General features: G+C 41.9%; 1 protein-coding gene across 3 annotated transcripts in view; it reads left to right on the top strand.

The window, feature by feature from the left end:
- top3b (DNA topoisomerase III beta) overlaps positions 1-19,313 on the top strand; it is a 71,908-nt gene extending 52,595 nt beyond the window's left edge. For 2 of the 3 annotated variants that reach the window (XM_088995108.1, XM_088995109.1), the window contains exons 15-18: positions 8,065-8,165; positions 14,212-14,413; positions 15,429-15,616; positions 18,843-19,313. In XM_088995108.1, coding sequence (XP_088851234.1) covers positions 8,065-8,165; positions 14,212-14,413; positions 15,429-15,616; positions 18,843-19,115 — 764 coding nt within the window. In that variant the 3' untranslated portion in view covers positions 19,116-19,313. The remainder of the gene's footprint in view (positions 1-8,064; positions 8,166-14,211; positions 14,414-15,428; positions 15,617-18,842) is intronic. The other variant, XM_088995110.1, reaches the window with a different exon arrangement.
- The last annotated feature ends 3,403 nt before the right edge of the window (positions 19,314-22,716 follow it).

Raw genomic sequence — 22,716 nt, 5'->3', positions numbered from 1 at the left:
CACCTTCTTATCTTCTTATCTCTTCCCCCTGTAGGATCACTCTTGCACTTGGATCCCTCTCATTCACACACATATATTCTGTCTTGCTGCGACTGATCTTCAGCCTCTCCTTTCCAGGGCATATCTCCACATCTTTAGTTTCTCCGCCACCTGTTCCCTGTTCTCGCTACAGATCACAATGTCATCTGCAAACATCATGGTCCAAGGAGATTCTTGTCTAACATCATCCATAGCAAACAAGAAAGGGCTCAGGGCTGACCCCTGATGGAGTCCCACCTCCACCTTGAATTCCTTTGTCACACCGACAGCACACCTCACAACTGTCTTACAGTCATGATACATGTCTTGCACCACTCTGACATACTTTTCCGTCACTCCAGACTTACTCATGCAATGCCACAGCTCTTCTCTGGGCACCCTGTCTTACGCTTTCTCCAGATTTACAAAAACACAATGCAATTCCTTCTGACCTTCTCTGTACTTCTCTATCAGCATTCTTAAAGCAAACACTGCATCTGTCGTAAACTTTTTTGGCATGAAGCCATACTTCTGCTCACAAATTTTCACTTTTGCTCTTAGTCTAGCTTCAACTACTCTTTCCCAGAGTTTCATTGTATGGCTCATCAACTTTATTCCTCTGTAGTTAGTACAACTCTGCACATCTCCTTTGTTCTTAAAAATGGGCACGAGTATACTTCGTCTCCATACTTTAGGCATCAGTTCACCATCTAAGATCTTGTTGAATAACCCAGTCAGGAACACCACCGCCACCTCTCCAATCATCAGGCCAGAGTGCCTTTCCCCCCTTCATCCTCTTCAGCGCCCTGCTCACTTCGTCCTTGCTAATGCTTGCTACGTCTTGGTCCACAAAAGTCATATGTTCTACTCTTTGTTCCTTCTCATTTTCCTTCAAAATACTCTTACCATCTCTATCCTTAATCACCCGAACCTGCCGCAGGTCTTTACCATCTTTGTCTATCTGTCTCACCAGCCTGTAAAGATCAGTCTCACCTTCCTTGCTGTCCAGCCGAGCATACAAGTCATCATAGGCCTCTTGTTTGGCCTTTGCCACCTTTACTTTAACCGTGCGCTGCATCTCCTCGTACTGCTGTCTACTCTCGTCCGTCCTCTCACTGTCCCACTTCTTCTTTGCGAACCTCTTTCTCTGTATACACTCCTGCACATCCCCATTCCACCACCAAGTCTCCTTATCTAACTTTCTTCCACTCGATACACCAAGTACTTTCCGACCTGTGTCTCTGATTATGTTCGCTGTCCTCTTGCCCACCCAGTGCTTGTCTTACCTCCTTCCTAAATGTCATGCAACACTCTTCCTTTTTCAACTTTCACCATTTTGTCCTCACTTCAGTCTTTGGTTTCTGCATCTTGCTCACTGCCAGCGTCATCCTACACACCTCCAACCTATACTGTCTGGCTACACTCTCACCAACCACTACTTTGCAGTCACTGATTTTCTTTAGATGCCACCGTTGACACAAAATGTAGTCTACCTGTGTACTTCTGCCTCCACTCTTATAGGTCACCCTATGTTCCTGTCTCTTCTGAAAGAAAGTATTCACAATAGCCATTTCCATTCTCTTAGCAAAGTCAACCATTCTCTGTCCTTCAGCATTCATCATCTGGAGTCCAAACCTGGCCATCACCTCCTCATCATCTTTGTTTCCTGCGCCAACATGTCCATTGTAGTCTCCAGCAATTACAACCCTCTCACTTGTCGGGATGTTCTGTATGACTGCATCAAAGTCCAAGCAAAATTTCTCCTTCTCCGCCAGCTCATATCCTACTTGTGGGGCATACCCACAAACAACATTGAACATCACACCTTCAATTTCTAGCTTCAGACTCATCATTCTATCTGATACTCTTTTTACTTCTAAGACATTCCTAACAAACTCCTCTTTTTAGATAACGCCAACTCAATTTCTCTTTCTGTCTTCACCATGATAGAACAACTTAAACCCTAAGCTTCTAGCCTTGCTCCCTTTCCACCTGGTCTCCTGGACACACCGTATGTCTACCTTCTCTGCATCATGTCAACCAGCTCTCGACCTTTACCTGTCATTGTTCCTACATTCAAAGTTCCTACTCTTAGTTCTATACTCTTGGCATTCCATTTCTCTCTTTTCCTCCGGGCACATCTCCCTCCTCTCCTTCTTCGACCAAGAGTAGTAAATTTTCCACTTGACCCTGAAGGTCAACAGTACCAATGGGGGCCATTGTTAACCCGGGCCTCGAGCGATCCGGTATGGGATTCAGAGGTTTGATTCACATATTTGTTTTGGCAATTTTTTTTACGTCGGATGCCCTTCCTGACACATCCCTCTGTATTTATCCGGGCTTGGGACCGGCACAATAAGACACTGGCTTGTGCCCCCTTGTGGCTACATTGCCTTTTGTAAATAGTATGACGTCTGTTTTTGAATTACAGGTAACATCCGACTGACGACCGAGTTCCGGTCCGGCCACCGGTCTTTAGTCAGAAGGGTCGTTAGTCGAAATCCATTCAAAATGTTGAATAGAGACTCTAAATGACTTGCAAACAACCTGATTAGGACGCCACGAGGGCGAGCGCGGGTCTGGGTCGCCGTTCGACCGGTTGCCGTCTCCCCAGCCGTACCCGGCTCTCCGCGCCGACACGCGACCCGACCTTCACGCTTCACCGCGGCCGTCTGTGGCGCCAATGCGCCAAACCCGCCACCACGCCCCGAAGCAAAACGACCTGTCTCAAAGAGGCGAAGGCGGCGGGGCCGGCCGTGGGCCCGGCCTGGTGTTCTCGTCGCGGCGATCCCATGCGCCTGGCCGAGCCGCAGCCGGTGTCGGGGGACCCTCCTCCCTCCAGTGCCATTACGCACGGGTGGTCGTAACTCGTGCCGGTCGTAAGTCGGATGTTACTTGAATATCAAAGTGACAAAACACTGTAGTGTAGGTTCGATTTACGGGAGCCAATGACACCAACGTTGAGGGGTTAGCATAGGCAAAGAAACAAGACAATCGGCACCAACAATATAGCATGGTTAAACACAGTGCATCTTCGGTGTTAGTTGGTATCGAGAGTACAAAAACATAGCCATGTGAGATAAATGTCTAGCGGGAGATGAAACATCATGCCAGTGTGCAGCAACTCATTAAAAAAAAAAAAAACATATTTATTTATTTATTCCTGCACCCAGTCAGTATGAGTCCAGTCAAACACCCGATGCAATGCAACAACACTATGCGGCCAATCACGGCATTGGATTGGATTGGATTTGCCTTTATTAGTATCGCAGTGCAGAAATTTGCATTTCACAGCAGCAAAGTGATGAAAGGAATAAAAGTAGAAAAACAAAATATGTGAGCTGCTGGAAAGGCAGCCACTCTCGCGGCGCCGTCTTGAAGTCAAACGAGCAAGAAAAAAAAAAAACTACATCGCAAATAACATGACAACACAAAGACACAGTCATTCATTCTTAAGCACTTTCTGTACCGTCTTTTTTACACGAATCAGTTCCAGGTGAAAGGGGTGAGTACTCTTGAGCGGAAAAGGTTTGCTCTGCTAAACATGAAGCAAAGCTTCAAGGACAACCGACACCCCAGACAAGTTGCGTCCATAATTTGTAAAATCACTTCAAATGACTTCTACTGAATGCATTTTACAAAGATTCGACCGCATATAGCTATATTTTACGTTTTAAGACTCGCGCTGAATATTCAGGAAGTCTTCAGGATGCCCTAAGTGATGTCACGGAGGGAACGCATGTGACAGAGAAAGCGTCACACAATGTATTTTGAGTACTTTTTTCATCTGAAAACACAGTGTTGATCGCAAAATTAGATTACATAAATAACGCGATGGTGAATCGTCGTGTGCTGCAGCCAATTGCAGTAATACACATAAAGAAGGTGTACGTTTACACAAATTCCCAGCAGACAAATCAGCCCATTTCCAACGGGGCTTGTGCGCCATCTTGTGCATTTTCTGGACACTACATTGGAGTCCAGGAAAGGCATCTGACGTAAAAGCTTGGCCAAAACAAGCAAACATGCGAATCAAACCTCTGAAGATGGAGGACACTGATTCGCTGTGGTGACCCCTTGAATGGAAAAGCCAAAAGGAAAAGAAGACATTGGAGTCCAGATGGCTCGAATTGATACGGAAGGACTTCTTTAATCAATTGCAAACATTTATGCTTTCCTCTTCAGAACTACAGTGATACCTCGGTTTACGAAACCCTGGGCTTACGAACCTTTGGGTTTACGAACGTTAAATTTAGGAAAATTTTACCTTGGCATACGAACTATTTTTCACAATACGCACGGAGCGCCACAATGAGTGATGTGTCGTTAAAGAACGAGCCCGTTCTTGCAAGAAAATGGCATCCGACTGTTTTTGTCCTCTATTCCCCGCCCCCTGTTTTCGGTTAAAGCCACGTGATTTGTCAAGAACTCAGCAGTGAGTTGTTAGGGGGTTAAACATTCAAGAGGCAGGCAGACGACAGAGAGAGAGTGATAAAATCGATAGAAAACAGTGAAATTTGGACTTGTTTCGACTTGGTCAGTTCAAAAGCAGAGAGGTTAAAATATCCCATCAATCAGGCTCCACAAATAACCAGCAAAAGCCATCTATTAATGCAGTTTCCAGTGTGTCTGCCTGCATCTGTTGCTGTTGCAATATCACAACTTCCAAGATGTACAACGCAGAGCTCCGTGAGAAACTTGATGCAAAAAGCTATCCACCCAGCTAAACAGAAAATAATTGATGAGGAACAAGGTAAAATTATCGCAAAGAAAGCACCTACAAGGGATCATTCCTCAAGATGGTGAAAGAAGAAGGCTACGTTCCTCATCAAGTGTTAATGCTGATGAAAACGCCCACTCCATTCCATCAAGCCATCAATGACTATGTCTGTGTAAGCTCTCAGTCGTACAGGAGTGGTCCATCGATGAGAAGGTTTCTTCAGCCGTCATCTGTACAAAAGTGAAGGTTTCGGACGTTTCGCCTCCTATCCAAGAGGCTTCGTCAGCGAACTAAAGTCTGACTGGTCGTATCGGCCCCATTTATATATCCCTAATGTCCAGACCTATGATAGGGACCTATCATAGCTGTGTCCGGCGCCACCAGGTCTGGACATTAGGGATATATAAATGGGGCCGATACGACCAGTCAGACTTTAGTTCGCTGACGAAGCCTCTTGGATAGGAGGCGAAACGTCCGAAACCTTCACTTTTGTACAGATGACGGCTGAAGAAACCTTCTCATCGATCCATCAATGACTATCACAAAGGTTAATAATAATAATAATAATAATAATACATTTCGTTTTCGCATGTTTAACACACCAAATCTGGACCTCTGCAAAAAGTATGGACATACCTGACATAGGGTGCAAGTGATTTTTTTTTTTTATGTTCCAGTGCTGACCTGAGAACTTCAATTCAGGAGTACACGGGACACCCTGAACCAGTTGCCAACACATCGCAGTGCACATAGACACAAAACAACATGCACACACACACGCGTCTGAAAATTTGGAGTGCTCAATCTGCATGCATGCTTTTAGAAATGTGGGAAGAAACCAAAGGACGTGTAAAAAACACACGCAGGCATGGGTAGAACTCACAAACACCACACAGGAATGTTGGAGCGTGACAAGATTGTAATATTTCACAGGACTCAGACCAACATGAAATTAAATTTTATGGTCGACGACATGATCGGAGTTCACCTTTTCAACCCTAGTCATTAAATTTCATTATTTCAACCTATTAATAACAACGTTGAACAAAGTTGTAACATAATTTACATAATATCATGACACAAATCTTCAATTCCCCAACACCAGCAACTATGATTGCCCTCCTCGTAATCCACTCATAATCTCAATCTACTTTGTGAACGAAATGTATAAAACAGAAGCCATTATAAACATATTAACTCAAACACCACTCCGAAATTTGTTCTTTTCTGCACACCGACGAAGACCAAATAAGCACATACTCACAAACACAACTCGACAGGGAAACCAGCATTGTCACCATGCTACCACTCTCAACTAGAATAAACATCTTCATCAAATTTTGCAATATGTGATTTGCGAGACCACTCACCCTCATCCAAATATTGATGCACACCATCAATGTATAGACAAAAAAGAACTCATGTCTTATCGAATTCTTTCAAAACAAAACTCCCTTCAGGAGGTCAACAAATTAAAAATCCAATATTCCAACAACTAGGCAAATAAGATATTCTAATTCCTATATAATCATTATACACTGAGCAATCAAACGGCCGTTAAAAATTGTATTTTGTGATCCACATGTTTAGGTGTTTTATCTTACTTGGATATTTCTCCTTGACGACTTTAGGGACTTTTACATTTTGTACCCCATTTTGCATTTTATTGGTTTTTGGACCATTTTGGAGTCCGTATGGTTCACATGCTGTTACTACACTGACTGTTCCCCGGACAGGGTGACAATTAAGTCCACCAGAGGTAATTTCCAAGCTTCTACCACAAAGTGGCGGGAAATTCTTGCCTAATGCTTCCTCAGGGAGTTGTTACTTCAAATACCTGTTCAATGAGGTAGCGAACCTCCACACACTTTGCACATTCACAGCAGTTTTATGGAGTTTAAGTGCAGCACAGGACACCGTCGCCCTCACAGTTTTTTTAGACTACTATGTCTGTCGCACTTGGTAGAGACTAGTATTGTTAAGGTTTTCTCAGTTTTATAGACTACTCTGTCTCTCATGAAATTTAAGTGCACACAGGACACCGTCGCCCTTTCTGAGAGTTTAAGTGCAAATGCACAAGACACTGTCGCCCTCTGACCTCTCGGTTCACTCACACTTTAGAGCGAGAACAGAAATATCCTCAGCTGAGATGTCTCCATGTACGACGCTTAAAGTGCTTGAAACATCCGTGGCTAGCCTTGAAATCATCAATGGATGTCGAACTTCCAGGTTGCCACTTGAAGATATCCGAGTGAAGTTGCCCTACTTTCTCTGCAATAATTTTACCTAGTTCCTCATCAATTGTGTTCTGTTCAGATGGGATGATAGCTTTTTTCATCAAGTGTCTCAAGGAGCTCTGGGTTGTACATCTTGGAAGTTGTGATATTGCAACAGCAACAGAGGCAGGCAGACACACTAGAAACTGCATTAATAGCTGATTCCCTTGCTTGTCCTTTCTCTTCAAATTGTACAGATGGCTTGTGCGGATTATTTGTGGAGCCTGATTGATGGAATATATTAATCTTGCAGTCTACACACTGCCTTTGAATTATCAATAAAGTTGAAACAAGTCCGAATTTCGCTGTGTTTTCTATCCATTTTCTCACCTTTTCACTTTTTTTTCTCTGAGTGCGATTAAGCTCTGTCGACTTTCCTGTTTCATGTGCAGCTCTGTGTTTCTCTAACCCATCCCCCCCTTACTGCTGTGTGTGTCCCCTCCCTCCTCTACCACGGATCTTGACCAATCAACCATATCATATATATATATATACAGTAAAGTCTTGTTATATCGATATCGGATATATCGATAGTCCCGGTTAGATCGATACTATTTCTATGCACGCACGGAGAAAATTACATGCAAACAGGGTCGGATATATCGATAGTCCCGGTTATATCGATATTTTTTCGGACTCCCTTGAATATCGATATAACGAGACTTTACTGTATATATATATCCCTACTGTCCAGACATTACGATGATAGGTCCCTGCTCTCAGGTTGGGCGGGGAAAGCAGAGGACTATTCCCTAGGCTAACACTGATTACTTCTATTGTCCTGACTGATGACTTCTATTGTCCTGCTTGATTATGGGGTCCACGACTGGCCTTATTGCGACCATTTTCTCTGGTATCACCTCATCAGCATAACAAAGTCTATGTTGCCTAAGAAGTCTGTTGTACAAACGATCCAACGTCATAGGGATCATAGGGATTCCAAAAATTTGTTATTGTAGGCTCATGAAGACCAGTGATGTATATTTGCACTGACGTACCAAGCAAGGTAATGTCCTGTGTCTGATTTAATAAAGTCCTCCTGATTTGCAGGCATGGATGAATTAATGGAAGTTTCCTTTTCACCAATTGCTGATGCAGGCAAGCCAATGTCTCGCTGTGGCAAGTGCCGTCGATTCATGAAATTCATCCAGGTAAGCAAAAAACAGTGATCTCTTGCTATAGCGCGCTTCGTTTAACGTGTTTTCAGTGTTTTTTCTCCAAAATATTGTATTCAGAAAGAAAAATGCAGAATGACTCAGAAGTGATATTGTTTGGACCCAGTGGCCCTTGTCAATCCCATCCTTAATTTTGATCAGTGTCTTGTCATGCTGTTGACTCTAATCTGTTTCCTCATGCTATTTTGTTTGCTACATGTTTGTTCGCCACCTCCTCCTCATCAATGCAGATTACCGTAATTTCCGGACTATAGAGCAAGAAAAGAGAAAAAACGTTTTTGTACATACACAAGCCTGTACATAAGCCGCACGTCCCCCACATTAAAACATGTAAACAAAGAAAGACAGTACACATAGGGAGTTTTTAAAAAGTTTTAATATAACTTATTATATTATATTAATATATATATATTATATTATATTATATTATTATCTGAATCAGAAAACCTTTATTCGTCCCGCAATGGGGAAATTTGCAGTCCACAGCAGAAATTGAAAAGGGATGGGGTTGGGGTGGGGGTGAAAGGATAGAAAACAAGATATTCTAAGCATAACAAAATAAGAATGTCAACTGGAAACTGTGCAAATGTAAATGTGCAAAACCGTTCCATAAAAAACTGTACGTAGTGCAAGAATAAGAAATGCATTTTGATATATTGCATCAACCCATATTTACAAGTGTCCAATTTTTTTTTGTTTTTTTTTTTCACATGTGATCATTGAGAGTTGCAAAACCTGACAGCAGTCGGTAGGAACGAGCGGCGGTACCTTTCCTTCTTGCAGCGCGGGTGTAATATTCTCTGGCTGAAGGAGCTACCCAATGCTGTCAGGGTGGGCAGGAGGGGGTGGGAGGGGCTGTTCATTATAGCCTTTAGTTTAGCTAGCGTTTGTTGCCCACCTCCTCCAGAGAGTCCAGCGAGCAGAGTTTTAACAACTCAGAAAATGGCAAAGAGACATGGTGATGAAGCTCAGTTTAAACTGAAGGTTTTCCAAGGAGGTCTGTCTTGGTGCTGGTGTTTTATGAAAGTGTGACAATTTTCCATCCGGGCCAGGACTACCGCAGCGCAGCAATGTCCGGCAAATTATTTAGAAAGGCTGGCGAAAAGGCTTTGTTTCCTGTTGTGCTTGGCTGCCATGCTAACGGAGAGAAACTCCCGCCGATGGTGGGAGTTTGGTGCGGATGACTCTGGCCTTCTCCCAGTCCTTGATGGGATTTTCTCTTTTGCAGGGTTCTGTGATGGCTGATTTATGGCGTTCCTGTTGTGCTTGTTCTTTTATTGCTCTTGTTTGTATTGTTGCTGTCTCCTTCTCACACTCCTTCTTGTGCTCTTTTTTTGTATGAAAACTCCTTCCTGTCTCCCCGCTGTATGATTTATTGCATGACTTGCATGGGATTCCATATATTGAGTTGCATTTATTTTCCGGGTGTATTTTGTCCTTTGGGTGTACCAAGATCTGTTGGAGAGTTATGTGTTTGACCGGTGTGTTCATGTTGCGTTTCCTCATAGCTCTTTGTATGCGTTCTGTAATCCCTCACATCTATGGCTATATGTATATATATGTGACGGGTGTCACAACAGTGACTGTCTTCATCTCCACGATGCTGCCCTCTTAATGAGACCAGACACGTGAATGTGTCTTTTTATTTCTTTTATTTCTGCAACACAGTATGGCAGAAGGGATGGGTGAAGTCACATGGGTTTCATCTTGTGATTAGCATGAATCTCCTCCAGATTGTTCTGAATATGCAAAACATTTTAGATAACAAAACAGAACGAACAACGTGTGATCGTATAGTGGTTATTTCAGGGGTGTCAAACTCATTTCGCATCGCGGGCCACATACGGCCTAGGGAGATGTCAAGTGGGCCGGACCATTAAAATTATACCATACTCTGCTAAAAATAGCAAAAATATCATGTCTTTCCTTTGTTTTGGTGTAAAGAAGCACAAGAACATTAGGAAAATATTGACATTTAATGAACTATCCTTTTACAAAACATTTCATGAAACACCTCATCTTTCCTTAGACAAATGTGCAATTTACATTCACAAATATGCATTGCAATTGATCCCAATGATTATACAAAGGCACAAAACTTTAATTTGTACTGAAAAATATAGTAATGCACTTTAAGATTAAATGAGACTTTTAAAGAAAGGGATTTTTTAAACCACTTACACATACGCATATAAAATCTAAATGTAATCCCTGCGTACACCTTACAAACTAAGGGGAGTGATTCTAAATTTGTAATGAAGAAAGTGTTCACGTGTCCTGTAAATCTGTAAACGTCATACATGAAACATACATACACATACAATACATACTGAAAATATATGGAGTTGTATGAGCAGTAGAATTCCATCACAGAACTTTTGTTTTGAAGCTGCTGACTAACATTAAAGTGTGGTATGGCAGGCTGTGGGTAATGTTGCTGTCGCTGAGAAGTTTGTCAAACTGACGATGGTTCAGACCTCTGGAAATTTACAGTGCGAACAAACCACCTCCATGACGTGGTCCATTTTCAGCGACTTGCAACACAATGCCTCCTGGTGCAAAATACAGTGAAATGTCCAGAAACGATCTCCTCCATTAAGGGCTTGTACTTTGTCTTTGAACTTTGTCACGACACCTGCTTTCTTTCCGACCATGGATGACACCCCGTCTGTAGCCAGGCTGACAGCGCGGGATCAGTTCACTCCAACTCTGTCCAATACAGCAACGACAGAGCCGAAAATGTCCTCGGCTGTTGTGGTGTCCATCATTAGCACCAACTCAAGAAACTCTTCAGTAACAGTCAATGTCTCATCAACTCCTCGAATAAATAAGGTCCGTTGGGCCACGTCTGTGATGTCAGTGCTCTCGTCAATTGCCACGGAAAATGCAATAAATCCTCTCTGCTATAGTATTCCTCGTCAGGCTAATATTGGCAAAAGCTTGTCGCTTCTCGGAACATACAAGTTCAGCCGCCTTCATCATGCATTGTTTAACAAACTCACCGTCGAAATAGGGCCTCGATGCTAATGCTATTTCACTAGCAATTAGGTAGCTGGCTTTTACCGCTGCTTCACTGACTTCTCGGCTCCGGATGAAAGTTGACTGCTGTTTCCTCAGACCCGCCAGCAATTCGTTAATCTCTTCTCTTCTCTTCTCAGTTGTCCTTGCAACCCGTCATATTTTTTCGCTGTGATGAGTCCCGTAGTGGCGTCGAATATTATATTCCTTCAATACCGAAACTTGTTGCAAACACACCAAGCACAAAGGTTTTCCGTGCATCTCTGTAAATAAATAGGACGTGGTCCATTTTTCTTTGAAAATTCTACACTCCTTATCTACTTTTCTCCGTTTGGATAACGACATTTTGGCTAATGAGGGTGTAGCGGAGAGGTAGAGACCAAGATATTAACAACGTCGTAACAAGCAGCAGATGGCGCATTGACACCGTCGGCTGTTTTCAGTCTGTCTCAGTGATGCGGCGTGTCTTCTACTCTGATGGAAAGAGTGCGCCCCTTAGCGGATAATCCATGAATTGCAGTGAATCAAAAATATTAATTCCATGTCTTTTATGCATTTTTCCACTTTGAAATTATCCTGCGGGCCTGATCGAACCTCTTCGGGGGCCGGTTCCGGCCCGCGGGCCGTATGTTTGACACCCCTGGGTTATTTACAGAAAAAGAGAATACAACACAGGTTCACTGTTATTTACATGATGTCCCTGAACGCATTTTATGCGGAGACGGCAGAACACGTGGTGCGCTTGTAATGGCGCACAGTTCAACCCGCCCCGAACACTCACGGTCAAAAGAAACACGACACAAGAAACTAAATATTGTACAATAAAAACGAAATGAAGCAATTATTACCTGCAACACAGTATGGCAGAAGGGATGGGTGAAGTCGCATGGGTTTTGTCTTGTGATTAACTGCGCAACAGAAAAGCACTATGAAGCACATGTGCTTCAAAGTTCTACTCGACAAAACGTGAATTAAATAATGACACAAAAAATAATCTGAACTCGAAATGAATAAGGGAACTAATTAGATAACACTAGACAGTACAAAAGGGGAAACAAAATAAGATATTGTCATGAAAATGCGCGTTAATCGAGACCATCAGAAAATTGCGACTCACCATGAATCTCCTCCAGATTGTTCTGGAAACTATGGGCGGGACATGGTGCCATACTGTGCGCCGTTGCGTCACTTCCTTCATAATTTAATAATCTAAGTGCACAACTCCGTTACATATTGTTGGTTTCAAATTCTTGTTTCTCTTCTGGTTCAGTGTTCAACGAAGTTCTGTGATAAAAATATCAGTGACGACGATAGATGGTGAACAAAAAACTACTTTATTGTAGTGAGACAGACAAGCACTTTTCTCGTTGGGACGGGAAGCCAGGAACAACGCACACGAACAAAGATCACAAAGAGAAGTGAAGAGCCGACTAGTTTTTTGAACGTACACAGAAGTGATCTGTTGTCCAATCAGCTACGGACAACTCGATCTTCCGACCAATCGGCTACGAACAACTCAGTGTTGGGAGGACCTTAGACTGAAATTTGGAGTTGTTGCCTCTTGCAACAACTATTGAACTAATAAGCTTGATATTGCCATGTAAACTAGATTAAACATGCAATAATCATGGTATGTACTAAGCTAAACATGGAATAACATATGTTTACTAATGTGCATAAGCACTCTATCATTCCCTCCTGTTGCGCATTTAAACATCAGTTCATACATTTCCAAAACAGTTTTCATGCATGCACGTCATACTAACTGCACAGGGAACCATTCTTTATATTTTTACTTTACTCATTTTATTTAATCTAATCTACCTAACATTATCTAATATTATCTAACCTAATCTAACACCATGGAGAAGGCGAAAAACCTCTATCACAACTTTGCTGCTGTGATATGCAAACTCTCCATTTGTGAGAGTTTTGAATTTTAATGAGGAAAACTCCTTCTCGGCTCTCCGTTTCTTTTTTTGCTTTTGTTTGTTGGACCAACCACACTCTGGCCATGGTGTACTATTCCTAGCTACAACACAGGGTCCCCTTCACGCATTTGTTGATACAAAACCTTTGCGTAATTCACCTGAGAATTAGTTATCATATTCATTAGCATTGCTCTTAAGCATGGAATAATACAACCAATGACTAAGAAAATAAATACAATCACAGTTACGAAAGCGATAAACATTCTGAGCAAAGTCGTATACCAAGAGCCCCCAAAGAGCCCGTCAAAGATCCACGGGTGATCAAGCCGTCCATCTTTGGCCGTGGCATCTCTGAGATCCCTGATAACAGACAAAGCATCAGTCATGTTTATGGAATTCGCTTCTTCGGGTATGTACGTACAACAACTACTATTGAACTAATAAACTTGATAATTCCACATAAACTAGATTAAACATGCAATAATCATAGTATGTACTAAGCTAAACATGGAATAACATATGTTTCCTAATGTGCATAAGCACTCTATCACACACTTATATATATATATATATCACCTCTTGTCTACTTAGTATTTGAACGGCAAATGTGAAAAAAACGATTTTGAAAAAAAAAATCCAAAAATGGTGAAGTTAAATGGAAAAGAACTTTAAATTACAAATCACTACATAAGTATAACTGTTTAATCTATTTCTTCATTTGATATTTCCATGATGACACCTGCCTCACTTGCCTCCCCTGACTGCACGTCACTGATATATATATATATATATATATATATATATATATATATATATATATATATATATATATATATATATATATATATATGAATTTGTTTCTAAATTGTAGATCTAAACCATTTTAAGACTGAACTTTAAGAGCCCAGGTGTCAGTCAATGCCCAGGGAACAAATCTATAATAAGTAAATTTTATTATTATTGACATCACCGAACATTTTCACAGGCCAAGCCCAGGTGTCAGTCAATGCCCAGGGAACAAATCTGTAATAATTAAATTGTATTATTATTGACATCACCGAACATTTTCACAGGCCAAGCCCAGTCGCCTGCACTGCTCCCATTGTGATGAGACATATAGTCTACCTCAGAATGGAGCCATCAAGCTCAACAAGGAGCTTCGCTGTCCACTGGATGACTTTGAGCTTGTGCTGTGGACCTCTGGCACCCGTGGCAAAAGCTACCCCCTGTGTCCCTACTGCTTCAGCAACCCGCCTTTCCGGGACATGAAAAAGAGTAACAATACTGTATTACTATTTATAGAGTTAATGAAATTGATTGTTATCCTTTTCTATAAGTAATACCTGTACTTCTCCAGGTCGATGACACCAGAAATGTGCATTATGAAGAGTTAGTTATAGTTAACATTGGAATCAACAACCTGTTAGGTTGATTCACTTTTTGCTCACTCTTGTACCCAATCATGCCACAGGATAGCAACTTCACAAATTCTCCATGAAATACCCCTTGACCCATGGTAGAAGAATGTCTTCACACCTGGCAGCCCCTAAGAAATTCTCAACTCTCAAGCTTATATCATGCAAATGCAACAACTTGCACACTGCAAGAATCCAAACTAGGGCGCGGAAAATCCTACTGGACCCTCCGCACCCTGCCCACCACCTTTTCCAGCTACTCCCCTCAGGCAGGCGCTACCGATCCATGCGCACCAAATCCAGCAGACATTTAAACAGCTTCTTCCCCCAAGCCATTAACTCTTTGAACTCTTTCAACAGTAGCCAAAATGGAACTGTATAGTGCCACTTAGCAGTTTTTTTTGACGACGATACTAGTTCTACATACTTAGCAATAAAGATGATTCTGAACTTCAAAGGAAAAGACTCAATTGGATTGGATTGGATTTACCTTGATTAGTCTCACAGTGGAGAAATACAATTCACAGCACCAAAGTTATGATAGGAAAGAAAGAAGTAGAAAAACAACAAACAGGAGCTGCTGGAAAGGCAGTTGCTGGAAAGGCAGGCACTATCGCGGCGCCACCTTAAAGGCAAAAGTTGTTTTTGCATCAAGAAGATATATTTAGCATTTTGTTTATAAACAGAAAATGAATATGTGATAAATGTTTTCGACTGCCTCATCATATGGGATGCAGTGATATTCTAAAAAAAATACTTAATTGTACATTCTTAAATTTTCACATTTGTGGTCATATATATTTTATACACAGTGATATATTTGTAACTTTGTCCCTAATTCATGTTGTCTTCTGTATGCCTATCCATTTTCCTAGATGTTGGATGCAATGAATGTACCCATCCTTCCTGCCAGCACTCTCTCAACTCTTTGGGTATTGGACAGTGTGTAGAGTGTGACAGTGGAGTTTTGGTGCTGGATCCAACTTCTGGGCCCAAATGGAAGATGTCCTGTAATAGATGCAACGTCATCGTACATTTCTTTGAACATGCACATAGAGTGCAGGTAATATTTTATTTCTCTATATCTAGAAATGTAGCCTATTTTGCCAGGGCGTCCTTAGGCCGCGGCCTGGACACCGTTATATCATCTCTTTTTTTTATCCAGAAAATTTTCACCATCTTGGTCCTTTCCTCATCCTTTTAATAATAATAATAGAATGAATAGAATAGAATGAATGACTGTGTCTTTGTGTTGTCATATTTGTTATTTTTATTTTTCCCCAAGTTGGCGGCGCGTGAACACGCAGCGGCTCCCCTCTGCCGGCAAATTGGCGTTTTCATGTTTATTATGTTTGTTAAAGTAATTCTAAGTGCCTTGCATGCTGGGTCCGAGAGGACAGTAATTTCATCTGTGCTGTATGTCATACATATTAGCATATTTGACAATAAAGCTGACTTTGACTTTTTGACTTTGAATAATAATAATAATAATAATAATAATAATAATAATAATAATAATACAGTAAAGTCTCGTTATATCGATATTCTAGGGAGTCCGAAAAAATATCGATATAACCGGGACTATCGATATATCCGACCCTGCGCGCATGTAATTTTCTCCGTGCGTGCATAGAAATAGTATCGATATAACCGGGACTATCCATATATCCGATATCGATATAACGAGACTTTACTGTAATAATAATAATAATAACAACAACAATAATACATTTCATTTTTAAGTGCCTTTCAAAACTCTCAAGGTCACTTAACAGTCACTGTTAGATGTTTTTCCGCGGGTGAGCAGCGGCAGCCACACGCGCCAGCGTTCCCTCAACCCGGAAGTAACTCAAATGGATAGAAACCTAGCTAGCTAATACATAGCTAATAGATAGCTAGCCAGACAGCTAATGGATAGCTAGTGAGATAGTCAGCCAGATAGCTAATAGATAGCAAATAGCTAGCTAGGTAGCATATGAGCAAAATTGATAACGGCGTTGAAGGCAAGAAAGAAAGAAAAAACATTACAAATGAAATACCTTGTGATACCTTGGCTCACGAACATAATTGGCTCCCAGACAGTGTGTGAGGCAAAAAGTGTGTATTACAAGCATTCATTTCCTATAGGAAACCATTCAAATAAGAATAATCTGTATGCAGGTCTCCGTAAAACATAATTTTATACTAAATAAGCCTTAAAACTACACAAAATAGATCTTATTTTATGTATAAGAAATGTGATGTGGTATTGTAATTAAAGAAATAAACTGTACTGTATAATACAGTCGTTTTATTGAGGTTTGTGATGGTCGTTGATGGCTTGATGGAATGGATAGCTTGTGTGTCTGAAGAAGCTCTGGGTTGGACATCTTGGAAGTTGTGATATTGCAACAGCAACAGATGCAGGCAGACACACTAGTTAAAGCGCTTCTGTTCTGACATTTCACCCGTCCATCCCCATGGCATCCAAAAAAAAGTGTCCATGCATGACAATATGAAAGAGAGACTAACAGCAGAGGTTTCATAATTCCATTAACGTTATTTAATGCTCACAAGCTGGCTAATTTTCTATTCACGTCCACTTGGCTTACGTGCACTGGCTTCATGGTTAACATTTTCACGACTCGCTTCCCACCACACGTATGTGCCTTTTTCTCCCTCATAGCTTTTGTATGTATTTCTTCCCTGGTCTTTCGCTCCACTCCCACAAGTTTATTCCTTATGCTTCTATCCTTTCCATTGATGTGGTTAAGTGACAGTCACTTTTATCAGACAAGATGGTCCCCTTTAAAGGCTTTAAAGGCTTTAAAGGTCAAGATGCTTCATCTTGACAAAAAACATGTCCCACGTGTTATTGAACACATCTAGAAAATGTTTTAAATTGTTAAATATATATATATATATATATATATATATATATATCATAAAAAAAATGAGGCACCACAGCCCAACCTACACATTTGTGCATTTTCACTTGAACATTTGCAATGTCGAGCTTCATACTCATGCGTTTCACGTTAAGGACATGTTCAGTCAACATTACCACAAGGAATTATTTTTGTCAGGTGAATGAGAACAGAAAAGGACTGGATGAACAAAAAAAAGTATTTTATCTATCGCGTGCTGCGATGTAAACACGGCCTGTCTGACTCAGACATCTAGCGGCTGAGATGAAAATTACACGTAAATGTAGTGTTTTCCGCGATGAATGGGCACTATATACTGTACTAAAAACAGTGGAACAGAGCAACAATGAATTTGTGCCTTCTTTATTCTAAAATTCAATCATGAATCCCCTACTCCTCAAAGAAGCACTTATTATGTTGTAGAACTGTATTAATTGATTTAATTTTGTTGCCTTATTATGGGGGGGCTGAATACACACTAAATCTATTTTACACTGGTGCGAAGTGAGCTCACCCCTGAGATTAGATTATGAGTCTTTATTTGTCTCATAGTGGGGAAATTTACATTTAACAGCAGCAAAAACTAAATACAAGAGCCGCTGTAAGGGCAGGCACTCACACGGTGCATTCTTGAAGCCAAAAACAAGAAAAACAAACAACAATGTGACACAACACAAAGGACACAGTCATTCAATCTTAAGCACTTTCTGGACCCTATTTTTTACCTAGAGTTCTAGATGAAAGAGTTGAGGATCAAAGCCTCCTTTTTACCAGTGGATCAGAGATGTCATGGTTGAATGAGCACGTCTGCTACAAGCTAAGTTTTGAAAGCAAACACGAATATGTAGCTTCCATTGACAAAAAGAGAATGTCTCACATCTCCTGTCCCACGTAAATCCGCTTCAATTCCAAGCCGCAACTGTTCCACATCAGCATTGGCACCCTGCGCTGACGCTCATCGCTGGTTCCTCAAGCTCTCATCGCTGGTTCCTCAAGCCTGTCCAACAGCAACTAACCTTTCCGCTGAACAAAGTGGGGCTGTGAAAATGCTGCCCATTACAGCCGTAAAAATGCACAATCGCCCCAAAACTATGCAACAATGACAGTCAAATTGCACCGACATTCCTACCAATCAAAAACAGTGCTGGCATATTTATGCTGCCGAGAAGGCGCAACCGCTCATCACAGTCTCCTCCTTGATGAATGTCGTGGCCAAAAATGCACATGATGTACAACAACATAAATCGACAAAATAAAACACGAAGACAACACAAAAACAAGAAAAAAAGCAAGGCTCGTTACAGCACTTGCCGACAGCTGCCTACTCAGGTGCCATCTTGGACTTCAGAGATCTGATGAAACCCGCATTTCTTATTTGCACAGGTTGCTCAAGAGAATTGTGATGCCTGCGATGCCTCCTTGGTCACTGTCGACTTCAATAAAGCCCGCACTCCACTGCCTGCCGGTGAGACCCAACACACCGGCTGCGTTTTCTGTGATTCAGTCTTCCAGGGTCTTGTAGAACTAAAACACGCCACAATGAGGCACCCCATGCATCGAGGTGGAGGTGTGAGACGAGGGCGAGGCAGAGGACGTCGTGGTCCGCTAAAAAAGCCGAAAGACAAAATGGCTGAATTAGCAGCGTACTTTGTATAGAACTGTATTAATTGATTTAATTTTGTTGCCTTATTTTGGGGGGCTGAATACACACTAAATCTATTTTACAATGACAACATTTGGCGTAGATATCTAGACACGGTGTTGCATTGTATTATTCAACTGTTTTGAGGATAGTTGTCCATGTTAAGCTCTTCGTTACAGCTTCAGGTGTCATTAAAACACTATATAAATCAATATGTATTGTATTGTATTGTTTTCCCCATGTAGTGTGAGAACTCAATAGCACGATCAATGTCTTGATATAAATTATGATTTATTGTTCACATAGTGATTTTAAAGATACTGTAATCAAATGTGGGTATCAAACTGTTAGCCCTTGACAGTAGCCAAAAGTAACCCTTGCGCCAGAGGTGGACAAACTACGGCTCACGGCCGGATCCGGTCTTTTTAATTTGGCACTCCGAATATCGATACACAATTAAATCCCTTTTTTTAAAATCACCTCTTCTCTCGGATTTCCTCACCAAAATTCCCCATGAAAAGATGTCTTTCAAAACAATGGTGATCGCGGACTTGCTGGAGGACTTGTCCAAGAACTATCAAAAATTCGGTATGGTTTTGGTTAGATATCTGTGGCAACCAAAGAGTTGCAGTCCATTGCTGCTGTTCACGTTCTCCAAGGACAAATCTTCCAGCTATGACGTCTGAACTGCTGAAATTCATCGGGGAGGCCAAAGTCATCGACAAGCAAAACATGAGCTACAGCAGGAGGCAAAGATGGATCACCGGGTGACACTACGTGCTCCAGCTCTAACAAGGCAGATGTCAATGCTATTTTTGCTTTGTTTTATACTCATTTGATATTTTTTTCCTACTTATTTATATCTGTGTGATTAAGTATATACGCTATGTGGACAGATTAATTGATGGATGTACTAGTATTATTGAGTTTTCCAATTTTTCTAAAACGAACCAAAATGATTCTATCGGTTTTATTTGGTCTAATGTATTATTTCATTTTGCAGGCATGTAATTGATGGGTTAAAAGTGATCGGTCGTCCTTGGTTCATGGCTCTTCAGGGTGTTAGAACTGGGATGGTAAAATCAGCAGGAAGCCAGGTGTTGAACAGAATAAATTATTTTAATCTTGTAGACAGCATGGACATTGTGAGGTTGGTTGAGTAGGGCTAGAGAGAGATTGTTGGAGTAATTCACCATACAAACATATCTAAACATCGCTCCGTAATCTTTGTTTACATTTTGAACTTCCTCATACGTCATATCCTGCCTTCCTTTACATGATGTCGCATTTTCATTTCGTCACATCCTGTCGCGTCATATACTATGCGCCGCATAAATACTACTGCAGCCCGTTTCTCTTCTCTCTCTCTCTCTCTCTCTCTCTCTCTCTCTCTCTCTCTCTCTCTCTCTCGCCATGCTCCCTCCTTGGCCGACACCGCGATGCCTCCGCGCTCTCCCAAATTAAATCAACTTTCTGTTCAAGACCTGGCTCCCTGATGATTTAACCATCCATCTCCATCAACACCCGTAGAAGCAATGAACCAAGGGCGAACAATCAAAATAACCCAACAGAGATATATGGACATGTTGGTATAGCCTTTATAAAAGACGGACAGGATGTGATGTATAGCATGTGACATATCGGATGTGACGTCGTGTAAAAGATGTGACGTATAGCATGTGACGTCATGTAAAGGCGGGCAGGGTATGACGTGTCAGGAAGTCCAAGACAAACAAAACGATGTAAAAAGATGTTTAAAGATGTTCATATAGCGCAGGGGTCGGGAACCTATGGCTCGCGAGCCATATATGGCTCTTTTGATGATTGCATATGGCTCGCTGATAAAACTAAATACATATTGTCGTTTTTTTCGCCGTTCATTTCCCGTTGGGGCTGCAGTTGGCGGAAAGCGCAATTTTGATTGGATGACACTGACCTAGAATGGCCGAAAGCACCATTTTGATTGGATGATAGAGGCCGTCAAGTTGAAACAGGTAAACGGCCCTTTAAATGAGCCCAACTAGTGCACTTCTGCGTGAATGCACCGGAGCATTAGAGGAGAGAAAATGTTCAGATTCTAATTTGCAATGAAACAATACCATCGATGAAATAGTCGAATGTCAGTGACATTTTAACAAGCCCCATGTTAACGTTAGCATCAACATACTTCTGCGAGAAGTAGATTGCAGATAGCAAGTGTGGAAGCTTATGAGCCGTGTGCAGCCTAGGTAGCAGTAACTTCGCCTCTGGACCGCCAAATTGAATTTCATTCCGATCGTTTGCCTGGATTTTTACCAATCACGAGGAACGGAAAACCATTGATGTTAACGGTGAGTACTATCACAAAGTTATTTTAAATAATACATTCTGATATTTTGTTGAAAAGTGGCCGCGCACGCGCGCGTGTGTGTGTGCGCGCGTGCGTGTGGCTCTCACTGAAAAACGTTTCTAAATATTTTACTTTTATGGCTCTCTTAGTCAAAAAGTTTCCCGACCCCTGTTATAGAGGGATGGGGGAGTTCAAAAGCGGAAACTAGTTGGGAAGGATTAGAAAGGCTGGTAGAGGGGGGGGGGAACAGAGGACCCGCGGTGCTGATGGATTTTGTTCATCTTTTCACTAAAAAACATAAGCAGAGTGTTGCATGTATCAGAGGAATAAAAGTGTGAGGGGAGAGAGATTTTGTGATAGAGGGAAAAGAGGACCCATGAGTTTCCAGGATTAGTGTCAATGAGTCCAGAGTAATATTGCGATTTTGCGCGTGAGATTGAGTCCTTGTAATGGGTGAGGTGAGTTGTGTACATGTCCTTGTGAGTAGTGAGCCCGGTCTTCCTGTACAGTCTTTCCAATTGGCGAGATTTTGTCTTGATGGAGGGGAGATAGGCGGTGAACCAGGGGGCAGACCGGGTAAATTGGACGGACCGGGACTTTACAGGAGCAAGGGCGTTGAGGGTGTTTGTGAGGTCCGCGTTGTACCGGGAGACAAGTTCATCAGGGGATGAGTTGTAGTCCGGAGTCAGGGTGGCAATCATTTCAGCGAGGGTGGCAACGTTTATTGTTGAGAACAACACAGCGGTCCTTGTAGGATGTCCATAACCTGGATGTTCATCGGTGCAGGTGAGGAGTGTTTCTTGCAGAAATCCACAAACAACTACTTGGTTTTCCCGGGGTTGATCTGGAGGTGTTTCTGCTGGCACCAGTCCACGATGTCCTTCGTCAGTTCCCTGTACTCCCGATAATCTCCCTCTGTAATGGGGCCAACAATCACAGAGTAATCAGAGAACTTCTGAAGGTTGGAGTGTTGTAGCTGAAGTAGGAGGTGTCGAGGTTGAACATAAATGGAGCCAGGACTGCCCTCTGTGGTACCCCAGTGGTGCAAAGAAGCCTGTCCGACTCACAGTTCCTTGCCCTCACATACTGCGGCGGGTCTGTGAGGTAATCTGTTATCAATGATGTGGGGTGGTGGTCCAAAGCGAAGCTTGTCCCCCAGTAGGGTAGGCTGGAGTTGAAGGCCATGGTGAATTTGAAGAACGTGATTGGATTGGATTATCCTTTATTAGTGGAGAATCCTTTATCAGTGGATAAATTTACATTTCACAGCAGCAAAGTTATGAAAG

This window comes from Hippocampus bargibanti, linkage group LG04 (genome assembly GCF_051943395.1).
Source record: "Hippocampus bargibanti isolate YZ-2025 linkage group LG04, ASM5194339v1, whole genome shotgun sequence".
In the NCBI taxonomy this organism is placed as follows: Eukaryota; Metazoa; Chordata; class Actinopteri; order Syngnathiformes; family Syngnathidae; genus Hippocampus; species Hippocampus bargibanti.
This window is presented reverse-complemented; position numbering and strand designations above follow the sequence as displayed.